This window comes from Asparagus officinalis, chromosome 7, assembly GCF_001876935.1.
Source record: "Asparagus officinalis chromosome 7, Aspof.V1, whole genome shotgun sequence".
NCBI classification, from domain to species: domain Eukaryota; kingdom Viridiplantae; phylum Streptophyta; class Magnoliopsida; order Asparagales; family Asparagaceae; genus Asparagus; species Asparagus officinalis.
Window position 1 is genome coordinate 74,965,087 of NC_033800.1, and position 26,480 is coordinate 74,991,566.

At 36.7% G+C, this 26,480-nt stretch overlaps 2 protein-coding genes across 3 annotated transcripts in view; both read right to left on the reverse strand.

Annotated features, from left to right (window-relative positions):
- LOC109848287 lies at window positions 291-8,929 on the reverse strand. 2 transcript variants are annotated; one of them, XM_020417714.1, is made up of 14 exons: window positions 8,838-8,929; window positions 7,557-8,223; window positions 7,309-7,441; window positions 5,946-6,063; window positions 5,667-5,765; window positions 5,273-5,572; window positions 5,076-5,183; window positions 4,249-4,320; window positions 4,079-4,165; window positions 2,824-2,895; window positions 2,651-2,740; window positions 1,715-1,825; window positions 1,547-1,615; window positions 291-922 (listed from the first exon to the last, which is right to left on the reverse strand). In XM_020417714.1, exons 1-14 carry the CDS (start codon window positions 8,892-8,894, stop codon window positions 848-850), a joined length of 2,058 nt encoding a protein of 685 aa, XP_020273303.1. In that variant the 5' UTR covers window positions 8,895-8,929; the 3' UTR covers window positions 291-847. The 2 variants fall into 2 exon arrangements, with proteins under 2 accessions (XP_020273303.1, XP_020273304.1); XM_020417715.1 differs by lacking the exon at window positions 8,838-8,929 and having other exon boundaries at window positions 7,309-7,433; window positions 7,557-7,706.
- Window positions 8,939-26,480, reverse strand: part of LOC109847374 (K(+) efflux antiporter 2, chloroplastic) — a 20,988-nt gene continuing 3,446 nt past the window's right edge. Inside the window, 8 exon segments of the mRNA XM_020416605.1 lie at window positions 8,939-9,923; window positions 10,578-10,645; window positions 10,734-10,815; window positions 10,962-11,033; window positions 11,036-11,140; window positions 11,216-11,282; window positions 11,938-11,996; window positions 12,101-12,154. Coding sequence (XP_020272194.1) covers window positions 9,816-9,923; window positions 10,578-10,645; window positions 10,734-10,815; window positions 10,962-11,033; window positions 11,036-11,140; window positions 11,216-11,282; window positions 11,938-11,996; window positions 12,101-12,154 — 615 coding nt within the window. The 3' untranslated portion in view covers window positions 8,939-9,815.

Sequence of the window (26,480 nt, forward strand, 5' to 3'; positions counted from 1 at the left end):
TTCATGTATGCGAACCGCCAACATATAAAAGGTATTGACATTGAAAAGCAGAGAATAACATCACTTTGTTCATTTCTGTATTAGTATTACCACTTTTTTTTTCTTTCTATTTTCAAGTTTGAACATACAAAAAATATATCCTCAACTTCCTACTGTTCATAACAAAATTTCTCAGGCATTCTACTGCTTCACACAGGTTAATGTATTCAAATCATGCTACATTGGCATGTGCTGATGCGAATAATGCAATCACAAACACAAAACACCTGGTTGGTTACGCATCAGAAGACTGGAAGAAAAATGAAAATATTTCTAGTTCCCTGATGAATTTGAAGTTGCAATAAGCATATGAAATTATAACACTAGCTTAACTAGGACAAGCAGTCCTTGCATACAATCTAGAAAATCTAAGTAAAAAATTACAATTATAACAAACAAACATCAATGAGATGAAGATATATTTGCTGTGTTGGTTCATGTATAACAGTATTAGTCCCGCCATCCTTTTTAACACTTCCAATCTTTACATATACAACACTTCCTGAGCTCCTTACTCTTTCGGAGTTGGACTGGACAAAAACGCTGCGGATCGCCTTCAGTTGCTTAGCTCTTCCCTCACACTTTCACAGTGTTTTCATGCGGATAATTACTCGAAAATAGACTGACTTGCAGCTTTCGATTTCAAGCCATAATCTACGAAGTGAAGCCTCAATTTTGCAAATAACTATGAACCTTTGATGTCCCCTCAATGATGAGATTTCCTAACTCCAATAAAATATAGGCATAAACTGATTTATGAGGCCATATAAGAGAATATACAGCAATCTCCATTGATTCGTTTGACCAATCATTGCACTCTATTTGTACATGTTAAGATTGTGGCCTTCATCTGTTCTTTATCCAACGAAGCTTGCACTATAACCTGAGAAAAACAATGATCAATTATGTAAATTCCCTCAATTTTACTATGAAATAATAAAAAGCTACATACAACAGTGAAAGGTCCTTTTGCTTCGTCTCCCAGTTAGCTTTGGCAAATGGTTCAAGGAAAAAAATAGTTACGCAGCAAAAAATTTTCTTTTGTTTTCTTTTCCTTTTTTGTGTGGCACTAATAAGTTGGATAATACCCAATACTCCTTTATATATATGGAAGATCAAAAACCTTTCGTACACGCCTAAACTTGTGACACCTCTATCACAAGGAAAATGTCTTTCATCACTCATCGAGTTCCTAATCACTCAAGAAGTTCCTCCCATATAGAAGCAATTTACTTAGTAGCCAGCAGTGACAACATGACCTTTTTTGTAAAAAGCAGAGATATAAGACACAGCGAGCATACGCTTGATAAAACTAAAACTTCTTATCCATGAAGCATATATTACTGCCTAGATCAAAGCAGCACACATTAATTGTGAAAGAAATAGGAGCTGTAATGAGCATATAGAGCAGAATTAGGCAATTTTTGAAAATTTGGAAATTATTCAAAAATAGCTAGAGAAAATAACTGTGCATTTTCTTCCGGAGTAATCGGAAATCAAAGCTTACCTCTTGAACCTTATTCCCATATCGAGCAAGTAACTTGTACTGATTGTCAGACATAGAAGCCATATAAACCTGTGGCAAAGTTACAGCAATACCAATGAATCAAGTAAAGGACTTCGATAAAAGCATAGTTTTAGTAGAGTATAACGTAACCAAGTGTATTGACAATACCTGGAAGGTTGGAGCTAAGCCTGGGCTTAGAAAGAATCGCCCTTTTGAAACATTTTGAACTTCATCAATTTTTTGGAGTTCCTCAATGAGTGATTCCACATCAGCCCATGGCTAGAATAGATTTACAGTGAGTGAGTGAAGCACAAAGCTAGACTGGGTATAAGGTTAACTATGGTTAGAGACGATGACAAAGGCAGATTTGTTCTATAAATTCACTATTTATTTGATATGTAAAAGCAAACTTAAGTTAGAATTCTGTATCTACATTAACAGAAAATCTATATTTAACAGAAAAGTGTATCGTGAAACTGAAAGTAACCAGTATAAAGTAAATTTACATACTCATCACACTATGATTATCTGTGTGATACAGTTCTAAGATATGAGTAGGTCTTGTGTATTTGATAAGGTGTAGACATCAACATAGATTAATATCCAACCAAAAAAATATCATCTGTTAAAGCTCTCCTTATATGAGGGAGTGTAAAAAAGTAAATTGATGATCACATGACACTAGTTATATATGATAATCTTAATTATGCTGCGACTGTCTTAATTGCTTTGTGACACAGCTGGATGCAGCAATTTTGTGAAAGTATTTCAGATCATATGATGTAACTTTAATTACAACATATGTTTTGATGGTATTCATAAGGTTCAATGTATTCCTTTGAAATACAGTGAATATCAGCAGATTTCCTACGCAAAAAGATGCATGAACTACAAAATTGTGACATTTTGTACTCCACCCTGACAAAACAATATTATTGTCAACCATGTTTTTCCAGAGGGAGGAAACAACTGCAGGTTATTATACTTCCTACTCAGTACACCTTCATGAGAGCTTGTAAATTGTCAAATGAACAAAGTTATACTGATGTGCAGAACAATGTGACCAATGATTGAAGAAAATTATCAATATGAGAAAGTTAAGACCTCAATATCAGCCGGTGCTACTTCAAGACTACCCCCCAAAGAAGTACGATCACCGACTACTGATTCCAGGGCCTCCATCAGTGGGTCTGGCTGCCAGAAAGCACATCAAAAAATTGTGAAGAACAAAAATATTTTTTCGTATTATAGAAACAAGAAAATGATAGCCTGAGTACCGTTATTTCTCTTAGTGACAAGGTGATACGTTCAAGAGCATAATCCAGCTGGTGAACTCTTGCCTCTACAATCTGAAATGACAAGATGTTCAATCTGAAATTCACAAATTTATGATGAAAAAGCAATAAACAAGAGCGAATAAGCCACAAAATCAGTTTATTGCAAGGCAGCAGCTGCATAGTTTCTGCTATGGGTAAAGGCCTTATGACAAATTCCTATGAATTATACGCATCTCAACACAGAAAAACGTGGACGCTACCTTTTACCTTCTGCACAATATTCTCATATTCTAGTAACAAATGAATGATCATAAAAAAGACAGATGCAGAAAAAAATCTTATGCTGTTTCAACATAAAAAAATGTTGAATGCGTTGTGTCAAAAAAGTATCAGCGTATCACCATAGCTACTGCAAAGATGGTTAACTTGCACAATGTTAACTTTCCACCATTATCTCATAATTCTCTCTCTCCTTTAGAAAGATATCTTCCTAAGCAAAAAAAAGGTCTCCATCCAAATGTTGGTCTATGTTTTACATGTTCAGTTTGTGAAGGTCCATGAAAAATCTCCTTATGACAAACCTGTGTAGTGTATGTACTTTTATAATAAAGCTGACACCTGTGTCGAGCATACCGATACTTCCTCAGGAACATCTTGGATACATTCCAAACACTCCTCAGACACATATCAGATAGGCCTCGTTAGCATTTTCTCTTTTTCTCTAGATGTTATCAGACCCTAGTTCTTGATCCTAGAGAACCTAGACCTTGTGGCCACCGAGGGGGTTTTGCCGCATCCATGCTTGCCTTCGGCGGTTTCGACAACTTCGGCATCAAAACAAGGCCATCAATACATCAAGTTGATAAGATTATAATGATTTTATTTCATTATGATGATTCTATTAGATATTTAGCTATAACTAGAGACAATGTTATGGAGTTTTTCGAGCACTGAAGTGTCTATGTATAAATGTATATATGAATTCATTCTTAATTGTTGTATAATGTATATAGAATTGTTGTGTCCTCATGTCTTTCCTTTTAAGGAATTATTGTCTCTGGTATGCAGGTCTGTGTCATACCCATGTCCCTTATCCATAATGCTTCTTAGGGATAAGCAGTTAACATGCCAACTCCAGTGTATATATCTCTAAGCCAGTTACACCTGAAGGTCTTCATTGTTTTTTAATATAATCATGTCCTAAGGGACGATATAAATGATCAAATACATACTGGTTCATTGCAAACCAAAATACCTGGCCAATTTTGTAGTAGGAATTTGGATCCAAAGAAGCATCCCATGAGACTTCTGATTGGTGAATCAATGCAGGTACTCCTTCTACCTGTAAAGAATTAAATTAGTTTGCAAAATGACCTGAAAGAAATTTCAGTCATGCTAAGGAGAAACAAAGCATGATATGGCTACCTCGACGAATATGCCAAAGTACGTAATTTTCTTGATACAGGCTTTCACAACATCCCCTACACTGAGTTTAGCCTGCAAAATTAACCATCATAAAACTGGCTAGATAATAACTCCTTTATAGGACCCAACATGAAGGTAAGTATATGTGTAAAAAGACAATAAATAAACAGTATGAAGTAAGTAAGATCAGTCTAACACAAAGGATCAAATATCAAAAATATGCACTACAAATATATTAACTGGCCTAGAAAGTTATTGGGCATATTTTTTTCTTGAGAGAGACCGTGGACACTTTTTTTCTCGTATGAAATACAACAACAACAACAACAACAACAACAACAATAATAATAATAATATAGTTCCTCATCTTCTTGAGATAAAAGATTGGAACAAGACCAATGAACGAAATCTTTATCAACAGTTAGCTCCATTACTTAGGCTAAACGAGAGAGTATGCTAGGATTCTTCAAAGTTAAAATTGAAGTTGTGGATAATAGTACTAGAAGAATTCCCTTAGAAGGCAGCCTAATCCTTGTTAAGTCATAACAGTTAACAATTCATGAAACAAACAATACAGAGGGAGATGTTTGTGGTTATTTGCTGCCACTAAACAAGACTTAATTGAAGACCTCAAAGTAACAGTCATTGAAGAATCATAAGCATAAACAAGTAAAGAATACAAATAATGGAACTTTTATATGAAATGATTGAATCTTCTAGGTAAATCCATCCCAGTCCCATTATATAATACCCAAAAGAATGGTTGCACACATAAAGTAGTAGCAGAGGTTTATTCTAAAGGTTTACTTGGTAAAACAGCTGCATACCATGAGATTTCTCTTCTTCTCAACCAATTCTTCCTTTTCTTTTGGCCTCCCTGAAAACATTAGTCTTCTGGAATTTCTATCAGCCAGCAGGACAGATACTTTAATCCTCTGCCAACAGAGTCACCATCAGTACTGCTAAAATTTAGACCAACATCATGAGAAGAAATGTATACTAACACAAGACAAGCTCTTCAGACCTGACCAACAAAGGAGGTCAAGAACTTGGTCTTCTCTTTGTCATATGCCTTGAGAAGATCTTCAAATTTCATATTAGGCGTCAGCGATTCGTCATCTTTGTCACCCATTTCATGACTTTTACCAGATTCTATAACAATGTTCTTGTTTGGCATATCATGGCTCCTGATAATGCTTAGATCTTGCCTGTATAATGAGGGGTCCAAACCTTTTTTCCTTAACCAAGACTCAAAAGCCAAAAACTTCCATTTGGCACCAAGGTTTCGATATGGTAAGAAGCCTACTATCGACCCAAAGGATACCTGAGCAGAATTAAGAAAGAGCAGTAACGGAACGTGGTGACTTTCAGAAACAATAAATGCACACATTGGATATATTAAGTATAAGTCAACTCACAACAAAGCCTCTGCTGCTGCAGCTAACCAGTTCAACTTCAGTTCTTTCTCCTGTGCGAATTAAATTTTCCGCCTTGTTCCAGTCATTACCCTCGCGTTCCTGCAATTCCCAAGTTAACCATCTTCTTCTTTTAAGAAAGGTATAATTTAGAATTGCATTATCAGTGTGAGGAATCCACTTTAGCGCCATCTATGTAGTTCTCTTAAGAAAAATGTAGTTCTCTTGTATAATTGATAATTAAAATGAAAATGAAAATGATCGAGGATGACCCAATTTTACCTCTTGTTCTGCTGATACTGGATTGACCATATCAGCACCAGAGCTATGGCCCTCTTCCTTCATGCTAGAAGTCACTTCTCCAGTTGGCTGCAATACCTTCTTCACAGATGAGTCCAGCCTGCAATTTAGCATCATACACAAAGCTAACAAAGATGGAATGCAACATGCAGCAAGACAGTTGAAGATATTCATGAATAAGATAATAAGCGGGAAAACTTAGCAATAGTTATAAACAAATCAGGAAAGGAAAACTGAGTTTTACTGACACAAAGAGCTAAAGGGTGGATATCATTTGGACCTTTGCAGGTATCACAATATTAACTGATATATGTATATATTTAACAACACATACAATATTAATAAGTTAAATATGATCCGGAGGTGCTTGGTACTCTAGTCCAGCAGAACTGCAGACTAAGGAAAGATAAGGGTTAAAATCATATAAAAGGGTGGATATCATTTGGACCTTTGCAGGTATCACAATATTAGCTGATATATGTATATTCTTAAATTTAGTTCCTCTAACCATTACACCAAAACTACGAAGTTATGGTGAGGATCAAGAATTATAGTTTTATATTAATTCTAACATGCCCCCGCAGGTTGAGCGCCATTTTTTTATGGGTCGAAACCTGAACTCAAGTAGCGGTGTCAATTTTTAGAAAATCCGCATTTAATTCGTGGGATTTGAACCTGGTTTGCTCTGATACCATCTTAAATTTAGTTCCTCTAACCATTAAACCAGAACTCCGAAGTTATGGTGAGGATCAAGGATTATAGTTTTATATTAATTTTAACATATATATTTAACAATACATAAATATTGACATAAGTTAATGCTAGTCAAATATGACCCGGAGGTGCTTGGGGCCTGGTCCAGGTGAATTGCAGACAAATGAAAGATAAGGGTTAAAACTTAAAATTTATACAAATCTTGTAGAGAACATTAATTGCATGTATGTGAAAATAAATAAATAAGTAAAATGCAAAAATGTTGAACATCTAGTATAGAAAGAAGTATAAATGGTCAAGGATAATGCAGCTGTCCAGTGTAGAACAATTTGGCTTTGTGTACTTGAGATCATAAAGCTCATTTTGCATAATACACTATAATAAAACTTAGCCTTAGGTATAATATTATGTAGTAGTAATACATTCTAATCAATCAACAATTAGTTATAATGCTCTGCATGATGTTCCATCAAGAACATAGACTAGTATTGAGATGGTAAGCGAGAACATTCCCATTAAGGTATCAAGCTGAGATATAACATCTATGAATGCTCACAACTATAGGGAAAAAACCTCTGGCATGTTTAGAATTGGTAGATATTGCAAGTAGTAAATAAACCACCGCACAGACCTCTGGGGTTTTCCTAGCAGTGGAGCTTTTTGAGAGCCCTCGTTATTGTTGTTCACCGACATGTCATCCAAAACTGTAGAGGAAGCTTCAACACCGTGAGATTCAACGCCTCTTTCCTCAGTTGGCTGCAATCCTTGAAAAATCAAGTACAACATTGACCATCAGAGCTGCATATTGGTAATAGTTCAATATGCAATAGAGTTTTAAACTACAAAGCTGTGAACAGAGTAAATCAAGTAGAATTTTACCCGTATCCGATCCATCTAAATTGGACGACTTAGCAATGGATTCGCTAACACTATCTGAAGGTTCTACTACATTAATCATCTCCGGTTTATCTTGTAACATCTCACTTGGACTCAAAGGCTTCACCTCACTAGAGCTTGCTTGATTAGGTCCACTAGCTATCATGTTCTCTTGATCAGGGTCCAAAGGCTTCTGGACCACCTCGGGCTTCTTTAAAAGAGTTACGTCGTCAAGATTTTCATCCTTATCCTTCCTCATTTTCAAGACTATGTTCGGCTTGATTTTCATCTTTGAACGCTTATCAGTTTCAACCTCATCTTCTTGAAAAACATCCGGTTTTCTCAAGGAAACATTAGGAGGAGTCACGCTCTTGTTGGCAACATCCCGTTGCAATTGATTCTTCTGCGCCTCAGTCATAACAGGCCTTTCAACTGGTCTAGCAGCATTTGGCCCTTTCTTCATGACTGGTCGCAACAAATTTAAGTCAGCAGTAGTCCTGCCTCCTTTCTTCATAACGGGCCGTGACAAGTTCAAATCAGAAGGTAGTCTTTCTACATTCACATTGCTGGGAATGTTAAACATGCTCTCATCCAATTTTCCTTTATTCTTGTTAAATGACTTCTCTACTTCGAGATAAGACGCATCTGGGTTCGCCTTTCTTGCCATTATCTAACTCACAAAAGATACAACTTTTTACACACACAAAAAAAAGACAATAATGAAGCATATGGTCATAGAATTGTTTTTTGTCCATATACACCCCAAATCAACCATATCTGCAAATGTACTCTCTGAATCTAGATATTTGCTAAATATAGCCCCCACTACCGCATGGAGTTAAACAAAAACAACAATGACACTATCCCAAAATTGTGGGTTTGGCTACATGAATCATATTCTTCCATTCAGTTCTATTTTGGGCCATCTCCTCAATTTATTTATTCTTCTTGATTGCGTTTAGTGTGGACCAAGTTTTATTTACATCTTCCTCTAACCTTATCCTATCTCTTAGTATAAATCCGCAAGACCATCTTTAACATTCTCATTCCAGCTACACTAACCACATTGAATTATACAAAAAATAATTATGTTAAGAAATAGTCCCGGTACATTTCGTTTGAGGGCGTTTTAACTCAAATGTGGTAGAATTTCGAGGTGTAAATTAGCAAATATCTAGAACTGTGATAAATTCACTGATACGGTCGATTTACGCTGTATATACAAGTTTGAAGAGGGGCGACAAAAAAAAAAACTATTCTTGTAATTGGATAAATTTGGATTACCTTGGCGAGGGTTAGCTTGGGGTCTTCGCCGAGGAGGCGACCGAACTTGAGCTCCATCTGGTCCCACTTATCGAGCTCTGGCCCCTCACGTGACGCCCATGTTCACCGCCGGTGACCGGGCGCGGTTTCAGTGAGCGCGAAGCGGGGGGTGGAGAAGGGGAGTGGGCGGTGAGTGGATCATTCAGATAAAGTGAGAGCTCTCTCTGTTGGAAACGTCGAGGCCGCGGTTTTATCTTGTAGAAGTGGGCCGAAACCGGGCCTTTCTTTCCAATTTTTGCTTATTTTCTGATCATTTCCAATTTTTGCTTATTTTCTGACCACTTCCAATTTTTGCTTATTTTCAGATTATCGTGGACAATTACGAGGCAGCATATAAAAAGAAAAAAAAGGATAAAGGACGAAAATATTACTTTAAAAAGCGATAACATTATAATCAATCAATTGAAAAATAAATGAGAAAATCAACTGAAATACTTTGACCACGTGTACTAAAAACTATAAAATACTATTAACTGTAAAAGATCATAATAGTTTAGTCAATCAATGAAAAAAGGGTATTGCTACAAGAACCCCAAATAGGGGATATGTGAGGTGTCACCAATGAACAGGGCATCATGCATTCAGGGTGGCACCTCACATATCCCCCTGGGTCCCCTATTTGAGGTCCCTAAGGCATTTTTGATGAGATAAAGCTAAAAAGGATTTTGCTTAGAATCGAAGGAAGAAATATGATTAGTACAGTCCCAAATTACCCAATTGAACATTTGACAGCACCTCAAAGTTGAAAACATGAGAACTTGAAATGAGGACCAAAGATGCAAGCTCAATAATTGCCTCGGTAAAATTTGCATTAAAAAAAAAAAACAAAACTGTGAACTGTACAAAACCCTTTTTCTATACGATTTCCGCTGCTGGAATGAACTTATTAGCTGTACAATTATTGAAATTTTTGGTATATCCAAATTCATGTATATATGGCTATATAGCCAAGGCCCCTTCAACAACATCATCCTCTTCGCCTGAGATAGGTGTCTCGGACTTCGACGTAACCCGTGAATATCCATATCCAAGGGGGCCTCCACTAGTCTGGCGTAGATGCAGATAGAAAACAGGCGACAGTTAAGGAAACTTCTTTATCTTGATTTCGCATCATAGTGAAGTCAAAAACCATAAATTGTATAGTTAATGCTTCGCGCATCACCCATCGCATTGTGTGCTTGAAGCAAAGACTAAAGCAAACCATGTCTATGGGAAAGTACCGACAATAAAGAAAGCACCAAAATAGAAAGCCCACATGGTTTAAGGTGACCTAAAAGGATTAAAATGGCCATGTGACCCTTTTAAACTCTCTTGCCTAAACATCTCATGGACAAATTTTAATGTTGCCGATAACAGATTGGGTTCTAAACGTGTAATAAGCATACTTGATTAATATGACAGGGTACGCATATGAATCCTTTCCCCTACATTTTGTTCTATGTCCTCCACTTCTGACTTTGATTTACGCTCGGAATTAGAGATCATTTTTTAGCAACAAGTTTCTCAGTTAAAATGGTACAGTTTAACAAGTTTATCCTCAATATGATCTTTTGAATGTCCCTAAAATTTTGTCTATCTCACATTAAGTGACAAGGATTCCTAACTTATATGGTCAGCTTCTTTCATCTCTTAATTTGCATAGAAATCATACATACAGAGGCAGGTTGAATAGAGAAATGGACATGATAATTGAGTGTGTACCTCCGTAAGCTCTGAGAGATGACGAGATCTGAATTCATTGATTGTTGCTGCAATCTCTGACATTGCAACTTAGCCTGCAAGAGGATGACAAGAAAAATAAAATGTGAAGTACTGGGTCATTAAAAAGAAAAGCTTGAGTTCAAATAGTTTCAGCACCAGCTGTAGCTAGTTTCATTTTTACCTGTGCAAGAACAGCAGCTGCTAACTGGAGACTTGGTTCCAGAGTATCTGGAACAACCTTTAAAAGAGTTTGAAACACAGGAATTTGTTAGATTATAAATAACATCCATTTTAGTTGACTAACTACATATATGGTTAGGAGTTGATGCTTATAATGACCCACTCTTGACATCGAATGCAGATGATATATTAAGTGTAACTTACAGCAGTTGCACCAGCTTTCTCCAGATTAATGCCATGATCTACATCATGGGCACGAACAAATGTCTTCACATTTTGGGGAAGTACTTGTTGAGTGCCCAAACAGTTCTATAGTTTGCACCCGGAGTATCTAAAGTAATTGCAGCAGCGCAGGCTCTCTCTGATCCAACTTTATGGAGGACCTGCATTAAATTAAACAAATATAATCAAAACTATTTACATAAAGTGTACAATTGCATCAGAGATATTTCACTTACCTCTTGGCTCCCTGCATCCCCAAAATACACAGGTAGGTCAAATGCACGCCCAGCTGCTACCCGATCACTGTTAAAAAAGAAGTAAACTAATTTTATTCAAGTATCATGTGCTCCCATGATCGAGGAAATTATTTTTACGTGTAGTGAAATGTCATCCCAGGTTGCTAAGAGACAGCAATGAGAGATTGAAAGTTTGATAAGCATAGAAGAGTACATGGAAGAATAAGGAAGACAGCCTTTTCTATTGTTATTCAAGCAAGTTCGAGCTTCTTTTCTTTTTCTTTATTCTTTATTCTTTTGGTAAGCAAGAGTTCTGCTAGTCTATGTGCATACATTGTAACTAGCAAAAGAGAATTATTTATTTTTAGGCATTACTACTAAGTATTAGATTGTAGAATAAAACTAAAGCTTTTAAAATGCGAGTAGAGAAGTACAGGGCTAATACTTGCTAGAACTCACCATCCAACCAAATAATCTGATATGTGATATTCTTATGCCTCATCATGAGATGCTTTGCATAATCAATATTTCTTCGTTAAGTACCCAACTGTCAACAGTAATTCTCTTTGATACAGAATGTGAATGTGTCTCTTCCATGTGAATTCAGGCATGCATATGTGAGCGAGTATCCATATGCACAATTGTGTCATCTTTAGTTTTCCTTTACCAAGTGTAATCATTATTTGAAACAGTTCATTAAACATAAAGGCAGAGAAGCATACCTTCTAACGTCGAGAGCAACAAATGGAATTAACCGTTCAGAAAGAAGTTGTGCAATGATCTATTACAACCACAATTATGTAAGGACAAACCCACAAGAAATTTTAATTAAAATTAGTCTCAAAGGATTGTACCTAGTGAACAAGAAATAGGATGATAAATGACCTGTCCAACCCGTCCAAATCCACAAATAATGATATGATCTTGCAAGTCATCTGTCTGCAAAAGGACACATTCAAGAAGAAATATTAGAAAGTTTAAGCTAAAAAGACATTGCAAATACACTGTGTGTGTGTGTATGAGTGTGTGTGTGTGTGTGTGTGTGTGTATATAATGTGTGTGTGTGTGTGTATTTATGTATATGTATATGTATACACACTCACACATATATACATATACATACATACACATATACATATCTAATACTATTATAAAAGTATAAAAGTGTGTTGGTATGTTAAAACATTTCTTTCAAAAATATCCTCCAAACCATACACATGAACATATAAAACGCACACATGCATATATAATCACATCACATACACACATACATACATGATCACATGCATATGTTACATAAATAAATTACAACCCTTCAAATTCTTCTCATAACCCCAAATCTTATTAAATCAACTTAATTAGTTATTATTAGATATATCTATTTTCTACTAAAATATGGATAGTTTTACTAATTAGTAATTTTTTAAAATTATTTTTTACTGTACATTATATTATAATTATATTATAGTACAGATTATATCATGCTCAAAGAAAATATGTACAGTGTAGTGTAATATTGTATACTCTATAATTGGAGGTTTATGTGTGGTGTGGTATATTAACAGGGGTTATGTGTGTGGCGTGGTATGTTCACCATGGAATAGGTTGAAATTACATTATATTATACTATTCATTATATTATAAGCAAAGAACTATGTACAATAATGTAGTAGTATGATATTGTATGTCTGTAATTAGGGTGTTATGTATGAGGCGTGGTATGTTTACTGCTGAGTAGGTTAATAATTTTTATTATAAAAAAATCTAAATTTTACTCATTAAAGCACTCACCTATAGCCTCCTCACATTCCTAACCTCTTAATTAACAATCTATCACTTTTCTATTTAATCACTCACCTAAAATTTCAATATTCCTTAATTCTATTCATTAATCTCCATTACTTTGCAATCAATTTCACCACTCTCTCTTAATGCATGCGTTAGATCTACACTCATCTCCATTAATGCAACTTTCACCTTAAATTTAGGGAGGAGAATGTGGCCAGGAAAAGCAAACAAAAAATGGTACTAGGAGCTTCATTTGCACATGACTTATCAAAATGCATCAACTTTTGTGTTAAGCATGACGTTGAGCCTTGACGGATGGTGGTTGTAGTGTTCTGTGTCACCAGATTCCACACGAAGCGTAGTCTAACAATCAACATGGATGAAGACGAGAGGACGGGCTAGAATTGAAGGTCGAAACGGGACATAATGGTGAATAGTGTTTTCTTGGTGTCGTTGAGTGCAAGATTGGAAGCAAAGTGTGCAAAGGATGAGAACGTCAAGTCCAAATCAGCAGCGGTGATCGATCAACTGTAAATGCGGGTGTGCTTGGTGGGCCTAGGTAAACAAACTTATCTATCTTCTTTTTCTGTAATATTATTTCTTTGATTTTTCTAATTTGGGTACATAGATTCTTTGGATAAAAAAGGAGTATAAGGATAAGCATGGTAAGGTATCAAAGATTTGGATCTGGTTTATATGATATAGGATAGAAGACATGCTTCTTGGATGGGTTTAATACCGACATATATGCTAAGAAGAATGACGGTGGAATCTTTGATACACAAGAAATTGATGATGATAATGAGGTTAGTATCAATTTGAACTATGGATGTTTGTTTTCTCTAGCATTTTGAATGCGTTAATTTTTTGCCTAAGGCGTGTTCAATCCACTGGATATAAATATAACATTAGTGAGTGAAAATTATCTTTTATATTCAATTTAATTTGGAATATAATAATTATCAATGGATAATTCTCTTTGTTGATAGGTGAAATATGTTTTGTGTTCGGAATGAGGCAAAATGTGCGATATACCTAGATTATGGTGACAAGAGCTCTGCATAGATAAATTCCAACAGATTATCTTATACTACTAAGCATGTTATTTAATAATAGAACATGCATGTATTAATAAATAAAAAAGCAATGGTTTGATAATAAACATTTAAAAGTCAAGATATTATTAGCATGATTTGAAAAAAATCAAAACTTTACAAAGAAGATTAATGGATTGCTGATAAAAATTTTGAGATGTGCTTATGTGAACGTGGGCCACACCCACGTGAGTTTATCTTTTCTTTCCGCGTGAACAGCTAAGTTTTCTTTCCGCGTGAACCGCTGCACACAATTATGCAGTGGACCCACAACATGTATAGTGGGTATTTAGGTTGACAGCAGAGGGTTTTCTCGGATATAAATAGGAACATGGTTCTGTTCCTAGGGTTTTGTGTGGGATTTTGCCGACTGCTTACAGAGCTTTGGCGGCTGAGCAGGGGAAAAACGCAGACGATAGTGGGATTTCTTGCGGCTGTTTTTGAGAGAAAAAGCAGAGAGATTTTCAGGAGAGAAAAAGAGAGATTCTACAAAAGAGAGGTTAATTTCTTTTGGTAAAAATCAGATCTCTTTTCTTTGAGACGAGCTTGTGGATTGTACAAGTCGTCGGTGTTCCCCTCATAGTGGAATCTCCCCCCCCCCTCCCCGTGGACGTAGGCAAGTTTACCGAGAGTGTATATTTTACTTTGTTGAGATATTTTACTTTTTATTCTTGTTTCCTTTGAGAAACGAGAATATAGAGGTTGGCTTGTACTTTTGTGATAACAAAAGTCAGAGCTATTTCTCAAGTGATATCGCTTCCGCGACAGGAGGACGTGACTCTGCGCCCAACAATTGGTATCAGAACCTTTTATTCAGATTGGAGGTGGTAAAATTTTTGATCTGAGGTGATGCTTGATTATTGTGTGGTGAACACAAGTGTTTGTTGGAATTCCTGAGAGAAGCGCATTTATTAATACAAGTGGAGGATGACGTCAACTAGCAAAACAGTTAAAGTTGGAAAGTACGAGATTAAAAAATTCAATGGGAAGAACGATTTTTCCTATTGGAGGATGCAAATGAAGAATTTGTTGATTTCGCAAAAATTACACAAGGCTTTAGCTGAAAAATAGAAGAAGCACAAGGATATGTCTGATGAGGATTGGGAGGAGCTAGATCTGGAAGCACGAGCATCGATTATCCTTTGCTTTGAAAGAGATGTAGCTTTCTTGGTAGATGGAGAGGAAACGGCTGCGGGAGTGTGATCGAAGTTAGAAAGTACCTTCATGATGAAGAGTCTAACGAACCAGGTCTATTTAAAATCCAAATTGTATACTTGCAAGATGGAGGGCTCATCAATCCGGGAATACATCAACAAGTTCGATAGGATAATATTGGATCTGAAGGTCATCGATGTGACTGTAGAAGACGAGGATCAGGCTCTTCTACTACTTCTATCTCTACCGAAGTCTTATGAGAACTTGGTGCAAACATTGATGCTTGTGGGAGACAATTTGACGATGGATGAGACTAGAACGACGCTTCTAGCGGATGACCTTCGAAAGATTACAACCAGTGACATGACTACTGGTGGTAGCAAAGAACAAGCGTAGGGATTGTTTATTAGAGGAAGGAGCAACGAACGAGGAAAAGACAAGGGAGGAAAGTCTAGATCTAAATCAAGATCTCTTGCGGGAAGTACGATGAAGTTAGGCAATTCAAGGTCGACTATCCAAATAAGAGAGTAGGTGGGAAGAAGAACAACAAGACTAAGAGGAGAGAATGCAAGAAATAAGCGAGCTATGTTTCAGAGGGAGGGAGCGAGAAGGAATGTTATGTTATTACGGGTGGCGAGGATATCTCCTGAAAGTGGATTCTTGATTCAGGTTGTTCTTACCACATGTGCCCAAATAGGAAGTGGTTTACTATCTACAGAAGCATTGATGGTGGATCCGTATTACTATGGAACAATCATGTTTGTAAAATGGTAGGGTCAGGTAATATCAAGATCAAGATGCATGATGGAGTGGTCCGAACCTTGATTGATGTGAGGCACGTTCCCGACTTGCGGAAGAATCTTATCTCAGTTAGTGCATTTGATTTCGGTGGTTGTAGGATTGTTACAGAGAACGGAGTAAAGAGGGTTGTTCGGGGTTCCTTTGTAGTGATGAATGGTGTTCGTCACGGTAATTTATATACTCTCTCAGGTACGACGGTGACGAGAGATGCAGCGGTTGGAACTGAAGGAAGTGGTGGAGACCCGTATGAGCACACACGATTATGACATAGACGGCTTGGGCACATGTCAGAGAAGGGTCTAGTTCTGCTTAGTAAGGAGGGTCTGGTGAAGAATTTGAAGAAAACTTATATGGATTTTTACGAGGATTGTGTATGGAAAGACGCACAAGGTCCAGTTCTTAAAAAGCAATCACAAGAGCAGAGGTATACTAGATTATGTGCACACGGATGTTTGGGGTCCGGCTCAGACAACTTCCAAGGGTGGTTCCAGGTATTTTGTCTCACTCGTAGATGATCATTCAAGATATGCTTGGATTTATTTTCTTAAGCATAAGAATGAGGTATTCGAGACATTCAATAAGTAAAAAGCAATGGTTAAGAACAGGACAGGCAAGAAATTAAAGACACTGAGATCTGATAACGATACAGAGTATACAGATGGTGTCTTCAAAGAGTTCTGTGATCACAAGGGCATTGTTCGACACTGGACAGTCAGGTTAACACCACAGCCTACGTTACTCGGACACGGCAGTTTGACCGCCGTACCGGTGTCGATCCGACCCGACACCGATCCGGGTACGAAATACGGGTCAGATACGGAGGTTGGCGCTCGGATACGGCGAGGTCTAGGGTTTGAACATATTTGAGAAAAAACAAAAAATAGAGAAAGAAAAGATAAATTTACATACCAAATTCACAGATCAATTGCACAGACGAACAACCATTAAACATATTTTGAGATCTAGGGTTTGAATAGTAAATCCTAGATCTGAAAATTGAAGGTGAATCTTCGAAATTGTTTGTAGTGATGATGGGGCTTTTGCACGCGAGGTCGATACGAGTGCAATGGCTTAATTTCGCCCTCCCGCTGACTGAATCCGGCGACGTTAGAGGTGAGAGAGAGTCAGTTAGGAAGTCGAATGTTACTTTCCCCTTTTCTTTTTCCTTTTTTTCCCCTGATATGAGGTGGGAGTCGTGGGACGGGGAGGGCTCGGAGGGGTTGAATGGGTGAACGTGATAATCACGTGGGTGTGGCTGTGTACAGTGTACTGCTCAATAACTCAAGTTTTTATTTGTTTTATTTTATTAATTTATTTTTTGGCAACCACAAGTACAACTGAAACAAATCAACAATTAATTAATGCCTTTTTTGTTTTGCCTTCATTAACAAACTAGGAAATGCTTTCATAATCTAACAAGAAATATTATTTTTGTTTTGCTTGCAGGTAATGAAGATTGAAGAGTTAAAGATGGAAGTTGAAAAGTTACAAAGTCTTTCACAAGTTGAATTGTTGATTTGACTCTTTTTAATTAGGCTTAAGTTGTTACAAATGTATAATTTTGGAAATTCTTGGTTTTATAATAAATATTTGAAGCAATTAAAAGTGTATATGTGAATCTGTGATAGAGGAATGTAATTTAATTAGTTTTACTTCATTAAATAAATTAAACTATTATTTTTTATATTAATATTCTTATTTTTACTTGATCACTCAATAACCTTTTATATACATCATACATCACCTAAAAAAATTAGTTGTATCATCACTTCTTTATATAGTTCGAACGGTAATTTAATATTGTCGCTTGTGAAACCCATCCCAAAATTAAAAGTTACAATTAGAAAATTTTGTACTATGAATTATTTCTTTTTGTTAAAAATTGAGTGAGTTTTATTAACATAATAAAAATTTTACTAAAAGTCTAAAATCACAAAAAAAGGCCACATATTTCTAAGAGTTAATTATAAGTTTTTAACCACAGAGTATTTTATTTGTTCATTATTACCTTTTAAAATTATTTTTTGTTTTCTAGACTTTGAATGCGGTCCCTTAAAAATAGCTTATTTTTTCTATATTATTTAAAACATTTAAATTCAAATAATAAATATCATCTTAGTAATAGAAACGAGTTTATGTAAATGGCATTGACTAATATTTACATATAAGTATAATAATTTATCAATAAACTACATCTAAATAATCAATGTGGTAGTTTTAGTAAATGCGATTAGAATGACGGTACATAATCCATGATTTAAACATTATGAACTATATGTCTATATGTTAAATTTGAGTACGATAATACGGAGTTTTCGTAAATGTGATTAGAATGACGGTCCATGATCCATGATTTAAACATTATGAGCTATATGCCTATGGCTATATGTTAAATTTGACTACGATAATACGGACAAAAACTTATAATCTATGCATTAAGCAAAACAATTGAGCAATAAACTTCATATATTGTTCTTCTTAGTAATAGAAACGAGTTTATGTTAAATGCATTGACTAATATTTACATATAAATATAAGAATTTATCAATAAACTCTATATATTGTGACATATCATCTAAATAATCAATGTGGTAGTTTTAGTAAATGTGATTAGAATGACGGTCCATGATCCATGATTTAAACATTATGAGCTATATGCCTATATGTTAAATTAGATCATAATAATACGATCAAAAACTTGTAACGTATGCATTAAGTAGAACAACTGACCAATAAACTTCATATATTGTTCATATAATAAACTTCTTAATCAATGTGGTAAATGCAATTAGGATAACTATTAGTGATTTGAGAGATTAGATCTATATGTTGAGTTTGATTATAATTAGGGCTGAGCATGGTTCGGTTCAAACCGGAAAAACCGATCGAACCGAACCGAACCGACCCAAAAAAATCGGTTTTATGAGTAGGGCGGTCCGGGTCGGTTTAATGCTTCATAATCTCCTACTTTATTGATATATTTTTTCTTTAATACAGTTTGTTATTTGATAAGAAGTTTGATGAAGTTAGAACCGAACAAACCGAACCGAACCGCACCGAACCGACTTGCAACAGTTCGGTTCGGTTTTGAATTATAGGCGGTTCGGTTCAGTTGTTCAAAATTTGGTAAAAACCGAACCGAACCGACCGTTGCACACCCCTAATTATAATAATAGGGACAAAAACTTATGATCCATGTATTATGTAGAACAATTGATTAATATACTTCATGTATTGTTCATATTAACTAACTTTGATGACTTTAATTCTTTAAACATTATGATCAATATGTTGAGTTAGATAACAATCATATGCAATTAGAATAACTGATGATCGATAATTTTGAACAATATGATCTACATGCAAACTTCGCCTAAATCCTTTCTATTCCCCTCCTGCTGATTCGGATCAATCCTTTCGCCGCCCATGGCTAATCCTAGCCGTCCACCATTTGATTTTTTCCAACACTCGAGAAAACATTTGACGTTCACAGCTTGCATTTTCCCAACGAATCCAGCTTGCATTTTCCCATCGAGATTCGTGAAAACTGACTCCAAAGAGTCATTAATGATACACAGCTTCGTCTTCCCCTCTCTGACTCCGACTCTTCCATTCTCTGTAATTCTCCTATAATATACGACCCTCACCTGAAATACAAAACAAAAATTGCTCAGCAAATCTCAAATTGTAAAACTTCTTTGAGAATTGAGAGATAAACAACTGAAAATCAAAAAACGAATTTTAGAGAAAGGAGGCTACCAAATCTGCAATTCTGATCAGGTATCTAACAAATACTTTAATTTTTCAGACATTAATCTTGAATCATGCTCTCTAATTTTCTTTTGTAAAGCTCTGTGGAAGACTGGAAGTTAATTTACTTTAATTTTTCAGAATTTATTCCTTGAATTATGCTTTCTGAAACTATGTTTATATATTTTTCTTTTTGTAATTGATTCTAGGCTCAATGTCACGCCCAATTAAGAACAAAGGATTTGATGATACACCATTGTGGAGTCATGTTGAGGTTCTATCCACACCCACTGGTGGAGGTGGTAATAGGGTGTGGAGATGCAAATATTGTAATAAAACAGTAACTTCTTCCTATTCCAAGGTTAAAGGGCATTTGCTAAAAATTCCCAACCAAGGTGTTCAAGCTTGCAAGGGAATAACAGAGGACATATACCGTGAGATTAAGAAAGAAAATGATGAAGCTGAACATAAGAAAAGGAATTTGTCTCTGAGTGTAAAACAAAAGCAGGATTATATTTCTCTTCCTGAAGGTTCTGATTTAGTTCAACCAAAGAAAAGAAAAGGGTCACTGGAGATGTCCTTCAATGTGTTAGAAAGAGAAGAAGCTGACAAAGAATGTGCCATGATGTTCTATACAGGTATGCTATCCTTTAATTTTGCAAGAAATCCACACTTTAGAAAATATTCTCAAAGCCAAAGGTTAACCATGATGTTCTATATATGTATGCTATCCTTTAATTTTGCAAGAAATCCATACTTCAGAAAATATTCTCAAAGGTTAGCCAATGGAAAGTATGCTATCCTTTAATTTTGCAAGAAATCCATACTTCAGAAAATATTCTCAAAGGTTAGCCAATGGAAATCTTCATGGGTATGTTCCTCCTACTTTTGACATACTTCAGAAAATATTCTCAAAGGTTAGCCAATGGAAATCTTCATGGGTATGTTCCTCCTACTTTTGGGAGACTTCGAACAACTTTACTAGTCCAAATGATAGCACATGTTGACAAGTTACTACAACCGATCAGAGATAATTGGGTCAAAAAAGGTGCATCAATATGTTCAGATGGTTGGCAAGATCGTCACTCAAAGCCTTTGGTGAACATCATGATAGCTTCTGCTGCCGGTCCGATGTTCCAGAAAGCAATTGATGCTACTGAGGTGCTTAGTAAAGATGCTGAATATTTGGCAGGTGTGTTTACTGAAGTAATAGAAGACATTGGTGAAAGTAAAGTTGTGCAGGTCATAACTGATAATGCATCTAATTATAAAGCTGCTGGAGCAATAATTGAAAGAAAATTTCCTAACATTTTTTGGACACCTTGTGTTGTTCATTGTTTGAATTTGGTTCTCAAATCCATATGTGAACCTAATGAGAGAGCTTCTCACTATATTGAATGTCAGTGGATATCACAGTTGGTGCATCAAGTGAATGAAATCAACTATTTCATCCTAAATCATGGTTTATCAACTACTATTTTTGAGCGTTATGCAGATGTGAAACTCTTAAAAGTAGCTGAAACTAGATTTGGTTCAAAAATTGTGATGGCCACAAGGATACAAAGGTTGAAAGATGCTCTTGAAAAAACTGTGATGGACCCCGATTGGAAGAAATTTAAGGTGAATGGGAGGAATCCCATTGAACTTAAAGCTAGAGAGGTGAAAGATTTGTTGGTTAGTGATGCATGGTGGGATCAAGTTGATTATCTACTCAAGTTTACAGAGCCAATGATGAATTTTTTAAGGGCCGCTGACATGGACTCTTCGGTGTTGCACTTAGTGTATGATATGTGGGATACTATGATAGAAGAAGTCAAGAAAATTATTTTTGAGCATGAAGGTGTCGACTTAGTGTCAGGTCAGTCAAGTTTTTTTGATGCAATTCAGCATGTCATCGAGTCAAGATGGAACAAGAGCAACACACCACTACATTATATGGCACACTCATTAGTTCCTAAGTACTACACTGAAGAATGGCTTCAAGGAGGTGGAAACAACATTCGAAGAGTTGCTCCAAATGAAGATGAAGAGGTCTCAACAAACAGAAACAAGTGTCTACAAAGACTTTTCCCCAATTCAGATGATGCTCGAAGAGTTTTTTTAGAATATGGTACATTTTCTGGCAGTTTAGGGAACTTCAGCGAGCCTCACGTCATGGCAGCCAGGGCATATGAAGACCCTTTGTCATGGTGGGCTAACTATGGCTCCACAACTCCATTGTTGCAGAGCCTAGCTTTTAAACTTCTTTCACAGCCTGCTTCTTCTTCTTGTTGTGAGAGGAACTGGAGCACATTTGGATCCATTCAAACTGTGAAAAGAAATAGGCTGGCATCTAAAAGGTTGGAAGATCTTGTTTACATTCACAACAACTTAAGATTGCTTTCTCGGAAGCAAAAAGAGTACACTGATGGTCCATCCAGATATTGGGATATTGGTAAGATTTTGTTATTTGCTTTTTTATAAGTTATAATTAGTGTATTATTAATTTAAACCTTGTAACTATTGTTATTGTTTGCCTTTTTTGTTTAGGGGGAGACACTATGGATGGTGATAGCATATTGGAAGTTGCTGAGCTTTCCCTAAATGAACCTGAGATCGAAGCCATTTCTTTTGACTTATGAGCTTAAGTTGTCGGCTGATGTTAGAGACGATTTGATGTTGTGGAAGTGTTTTTTCACTTTTTATGCAGTAGATTTCCATTGGACCTTTGATATTTGGTTTTCCATTGAACCTTTGATTGTTGAATGTTAACTTTCTAATTTTAATGCACTTGATGCAATTGTTTTGGAGAATATTTTAAGTTTAATATTTTTTATTGCCGTATCCCCGTACCCGTGTCGAAATTTAGGACGGTGTCCCCGTATCCAAAAAATTTAGAAATTACGTACCGGACACTCGGATCCGCACCCGTATCGGATACTCGTACCCGAGTCCAGGTAACGTAGACCACAGCAGAACGGGGTCGCGGAGAGGCTAAACCGAACATTGCGGGAAAAAGCAATGAGTATGCGATCTTATGCTGGATTGGGTAAAGAATGGTAGGCAGAAGCGGTGGCTACAACTTGCTATATTGTGAACTAATCTCCACATTTTTTTTCTACACTGGATGGTGATACACCCTATAGGGTGTGGTCAAGGAAGCATGCAGATTATGAGAGGCTCCGGATTTTCGGGTGTACCGCTTACTATCACGTCAACGAGGGAAAGCTTAACACGAGGGTCAAGAAGGTAATTTTCTTGGGGTATGTAAAGGGTGTAAAAAGCTATCGTCTTTGGTGTACAGAAGATTCGAAGTTCGTGATTAGCAGAGATGTTACCTTTGATAAGAAGTCCATGATTGTTAAAGCACCCAAGGATGATGGTGTTGGGACTATTGGGACTTTAAAGTCCCAGGTTATTGAGATAGAACCTAAAGACCAACCGAGTTCTAGTCATGTTCAAGTGGGAAATCAGGTAGATGATGAGCTTGAGCAGGAGGATGTTCACAGGAAAATACACAAGCACTACAACAACAGCAGTTCGAGGATAGTTTGGTTTTTACTAGGCCAAGACGAGCATACAAGCATGTACTAAAGCTGGGGGCTGATCAACCCCTGAAACACTATGGACAGGTTAATTTGGTGGAATACGCACTCTCGGTGGAGGAAGATGAGTCGGTCTCCTTCAATGAAGCTATTCGGGACAAGGATAGTGAGAGTTAGTTGGCTACGATAGAGGAGGAGATGAAATCTCTTCGGAAGAACCAAACATGGGATGTCCTATTGCCCGTAGGAAGAAAAACTATTGGTTGTAAGTGGGTGTATAAGAGAAAAAAAGATCCTTCAGAGCTCGATGGTACAAGATACAATGCGAGGCTAGTGGCTAAAGAGTTTGCACAAAGAAAGGGTGTGGATTACAATGAGATCTTTTTTCCGATGGTGAAACATACTTCTATTCGGGTGCTATTGAGTATTGTTGCTCATGGTGATCTTGAGCTGGAACAACTCGATGTTAAAACGGCCTTCTTGCACGGAGACTTGGATGAAGAGATCTATATGCATCAACCTGAGGGTTACAAGGTTGAGGATAAGGAGCATCATGTATGTCACTTGAAAAAATCACTCTATAAAATGAAGCAATCTCCTCGGCAGTGGTACAAGCGATTTGACTCCTTCATGCTGAAGCATGGATTTTTCCAAAGCGACTATGATTGTTGTGTTTATATTCGAAAGCTTCGTGAAGGTGATTATATCTGTCTCCTTTTGTATGTGGATGACATGTTTATTGTTTCGAAGAGCAGGGTGGAGATAGATAGGCCAAAATCTCAGCTTGGTAAAGAGTTTGAGATGAAGGACATGGGCGCTGCTAGAAAAATACTGGGTATGAAAATTAGAAGAGAGTGGGCAAATCGGCGATTGTTCTTGAGTCAGAAGGGCTACATAGAGTGGGTGATCGCAAGGTTCGGGATGCAAAGTGCAAAGTCAGTGGCGACTCCATTGGCTCCACACTTCAGGCTTTCAGGTAAACAATCTCCCACTACAGCGAAAGATAAGGCACACATGGAACGTGTTCCTTATGCTAGTACAGTTGGTAGTTTGATGTACGTCATGGTGTGTACATACCCAGATATTTCACAGACGGTTAGTATGGTCAGCAGGTTCATAGTGAATCCGGAAAAGACGCACTGAGAAGCGATGAAATGGGTCTTGAGGTATTTGAAAGGTATTGCGGATACGGGTCTGTGTTTTGGTGGAGATACATGTCAGATTGATGGGTTTGTGGACTCTGATTATACGGGCGATCTAGATAAACGGCGATCTACTACTGGTTATGTATTCAAGATACATAGAGCTCCAGTTAGTTAGCGATCGATGTTACAGACTACAGTGACGCTTTCTACTACAGAGGCCGGGTACATGGTCATAGCAGAGGGAGTGAATGAAGCATTGTGGTTGTGGGATATTCTAAACGATTTGGGGATTGAGCAGCAGAACGTGAGCTTGCGGTGCGATAGTCAGAGTGCGATTCACTTGACGAAGAATCAAGTTCATCATGCTCGTACCAAGCATATCGATGTCAGGTATCATTTTGTGCAGGATGTCATAGAAGAAGGTGATATTTCTCTCATGAAGATGCACACGAATAAGAATCATGCAGATATGTTAACCAAGATGGTCACAAATAGTAAGTTTAAGCATTGCTTGAACTTGCTTCATATCAGCCCGTATTGATTTGTCTAAGAGGACATGGCCCTTCGGGACGGTGATGGGGTGAGGTGGAGACTATATGGAGAACAAAACCTGAACTACGGTTAGCTTGATCCGGTGAAGGGTACGTAGGCAGCCGCGTTAAAGTGGCGCAGCTGGTTTGACCTGGTTTTGGCCTGCTTTGGCAAATGGATATCTCTCTGGTTTATGTTTGTGGTGTTCTTCTGGTATTCGTCCAACAATTGAGGTTTATCAAATAATGTACGATGTGGAGAATTATGAACGTGGGCCACACCTACGTAAGTTTATCTTTTCTTTCCGCGTGAACAACTAAGTTTTCTTTCCGTGTGAACAGCTGCACACAATTATGCAGCGGGCCCACAACATGTACAACGGGTATTTAGGCTGACAGCAGAGGGTTAATTTTCTCGGCTATAAATAGGAACATGGTTCTGTTCCTAGGGTTTTGTGTGGGATTTTGCCGACTGCTTACAGAGCTTTGGCAGCTGAGCAAGGGAAAACGCAGACGACAGTGGGATTTATTGCGGCTGTTTTTGAGAGAAAAGCAGAGAGATTTTGAGGAGAGAAAAAGAGAGATTCTACAAAAGAGAGGTTAATTTCTTTTGGTAAAAATCAGATCTCTTTTCTTTGAGACGAGCTTGTGAATTGTACAAGTCGTCGGTGTTCCCCTTATAGTGGAATCTCCCCTCCCCCCTCCCGTGGACGTAGGTAAGTTTGTCGAACCACGTAAATCTCATGTCTTTACTGTTTTCTGGGTGTTGGCTATTGTTTGTAGGTTCCCTCGACAATTCAGTCCTAGAACTGATGAGAGGAAGAGTGTATATTTTACTTTGTTGAGATATTTCACTTTATATTCTTGTTTCCTTTGAGAAACGAGAATATAGAGGTTGGCTTGTGCTTTTGTGACAACAATAATCAGGGCTATTTCTCAGATGATATCGCTTCCGCGGCAGGAGGATGAATGCCCAACAACTTATATTTACTATAATATGTATTCTTTAGTGATGTATAATTTTAATAATAGTATCATTATTGGCTGGAATGTAGCTGGACTTGACAAAATTAAAATTGTTCTTGAGAGAAAAGGGTTATGTAAAGTGTTTAAGCAAAATTTTCACGTTTAGACAATATAAGAAATAACTAATAGTAACATGAATGATAATAAGTCGGTGCTTAATATCAACTGATAGAAGAAAATGACAACTAACTCGATGAATACATTAAATAGAAAGGATTAAATTTTTAATTATTTTCAAAAGAATAAATTAAATAGAAATGTTTAAATCATTAATTATTTTCATTTTATTTTACAATCTTTATGTATTATTTCAGGTTTAATTGCACTTAAATACCCTAAAGTTTCTAGAAGTTGGAACTTTAGTGCCACAAGAGAATGCTCCCTCCCCGGGGTGTTTTTTTTTGGGTGGGTTTTTTTTTTTTTTTTTTTTTTTTGGGGGGGGGGGGGGTTTT

Coding starts and splice junctions, on each gene's coding strand:
- LOC109848287 (XM_020417714.1), bottom strand. CDS start 8,894: ATGGAGCTCAAGTTCGGTCGCCTCCTCGGCGAAGACCCCAAGCTAACC. Junction 5,184..5,272: donor TGACCTCCTTTGTTGGTCAG/GTCTGAAGAGCT, acceptor CTCTGTTGGCAG/AGGATTAAAGTATCTGTCCT. Junction 1,616..1,714: donor GCTTAGCTCCAACCTTCCAG/GTATTGTCAATA, acceptor ACTTTGCCACAG/GTTTATATGGCTTCTATGTC.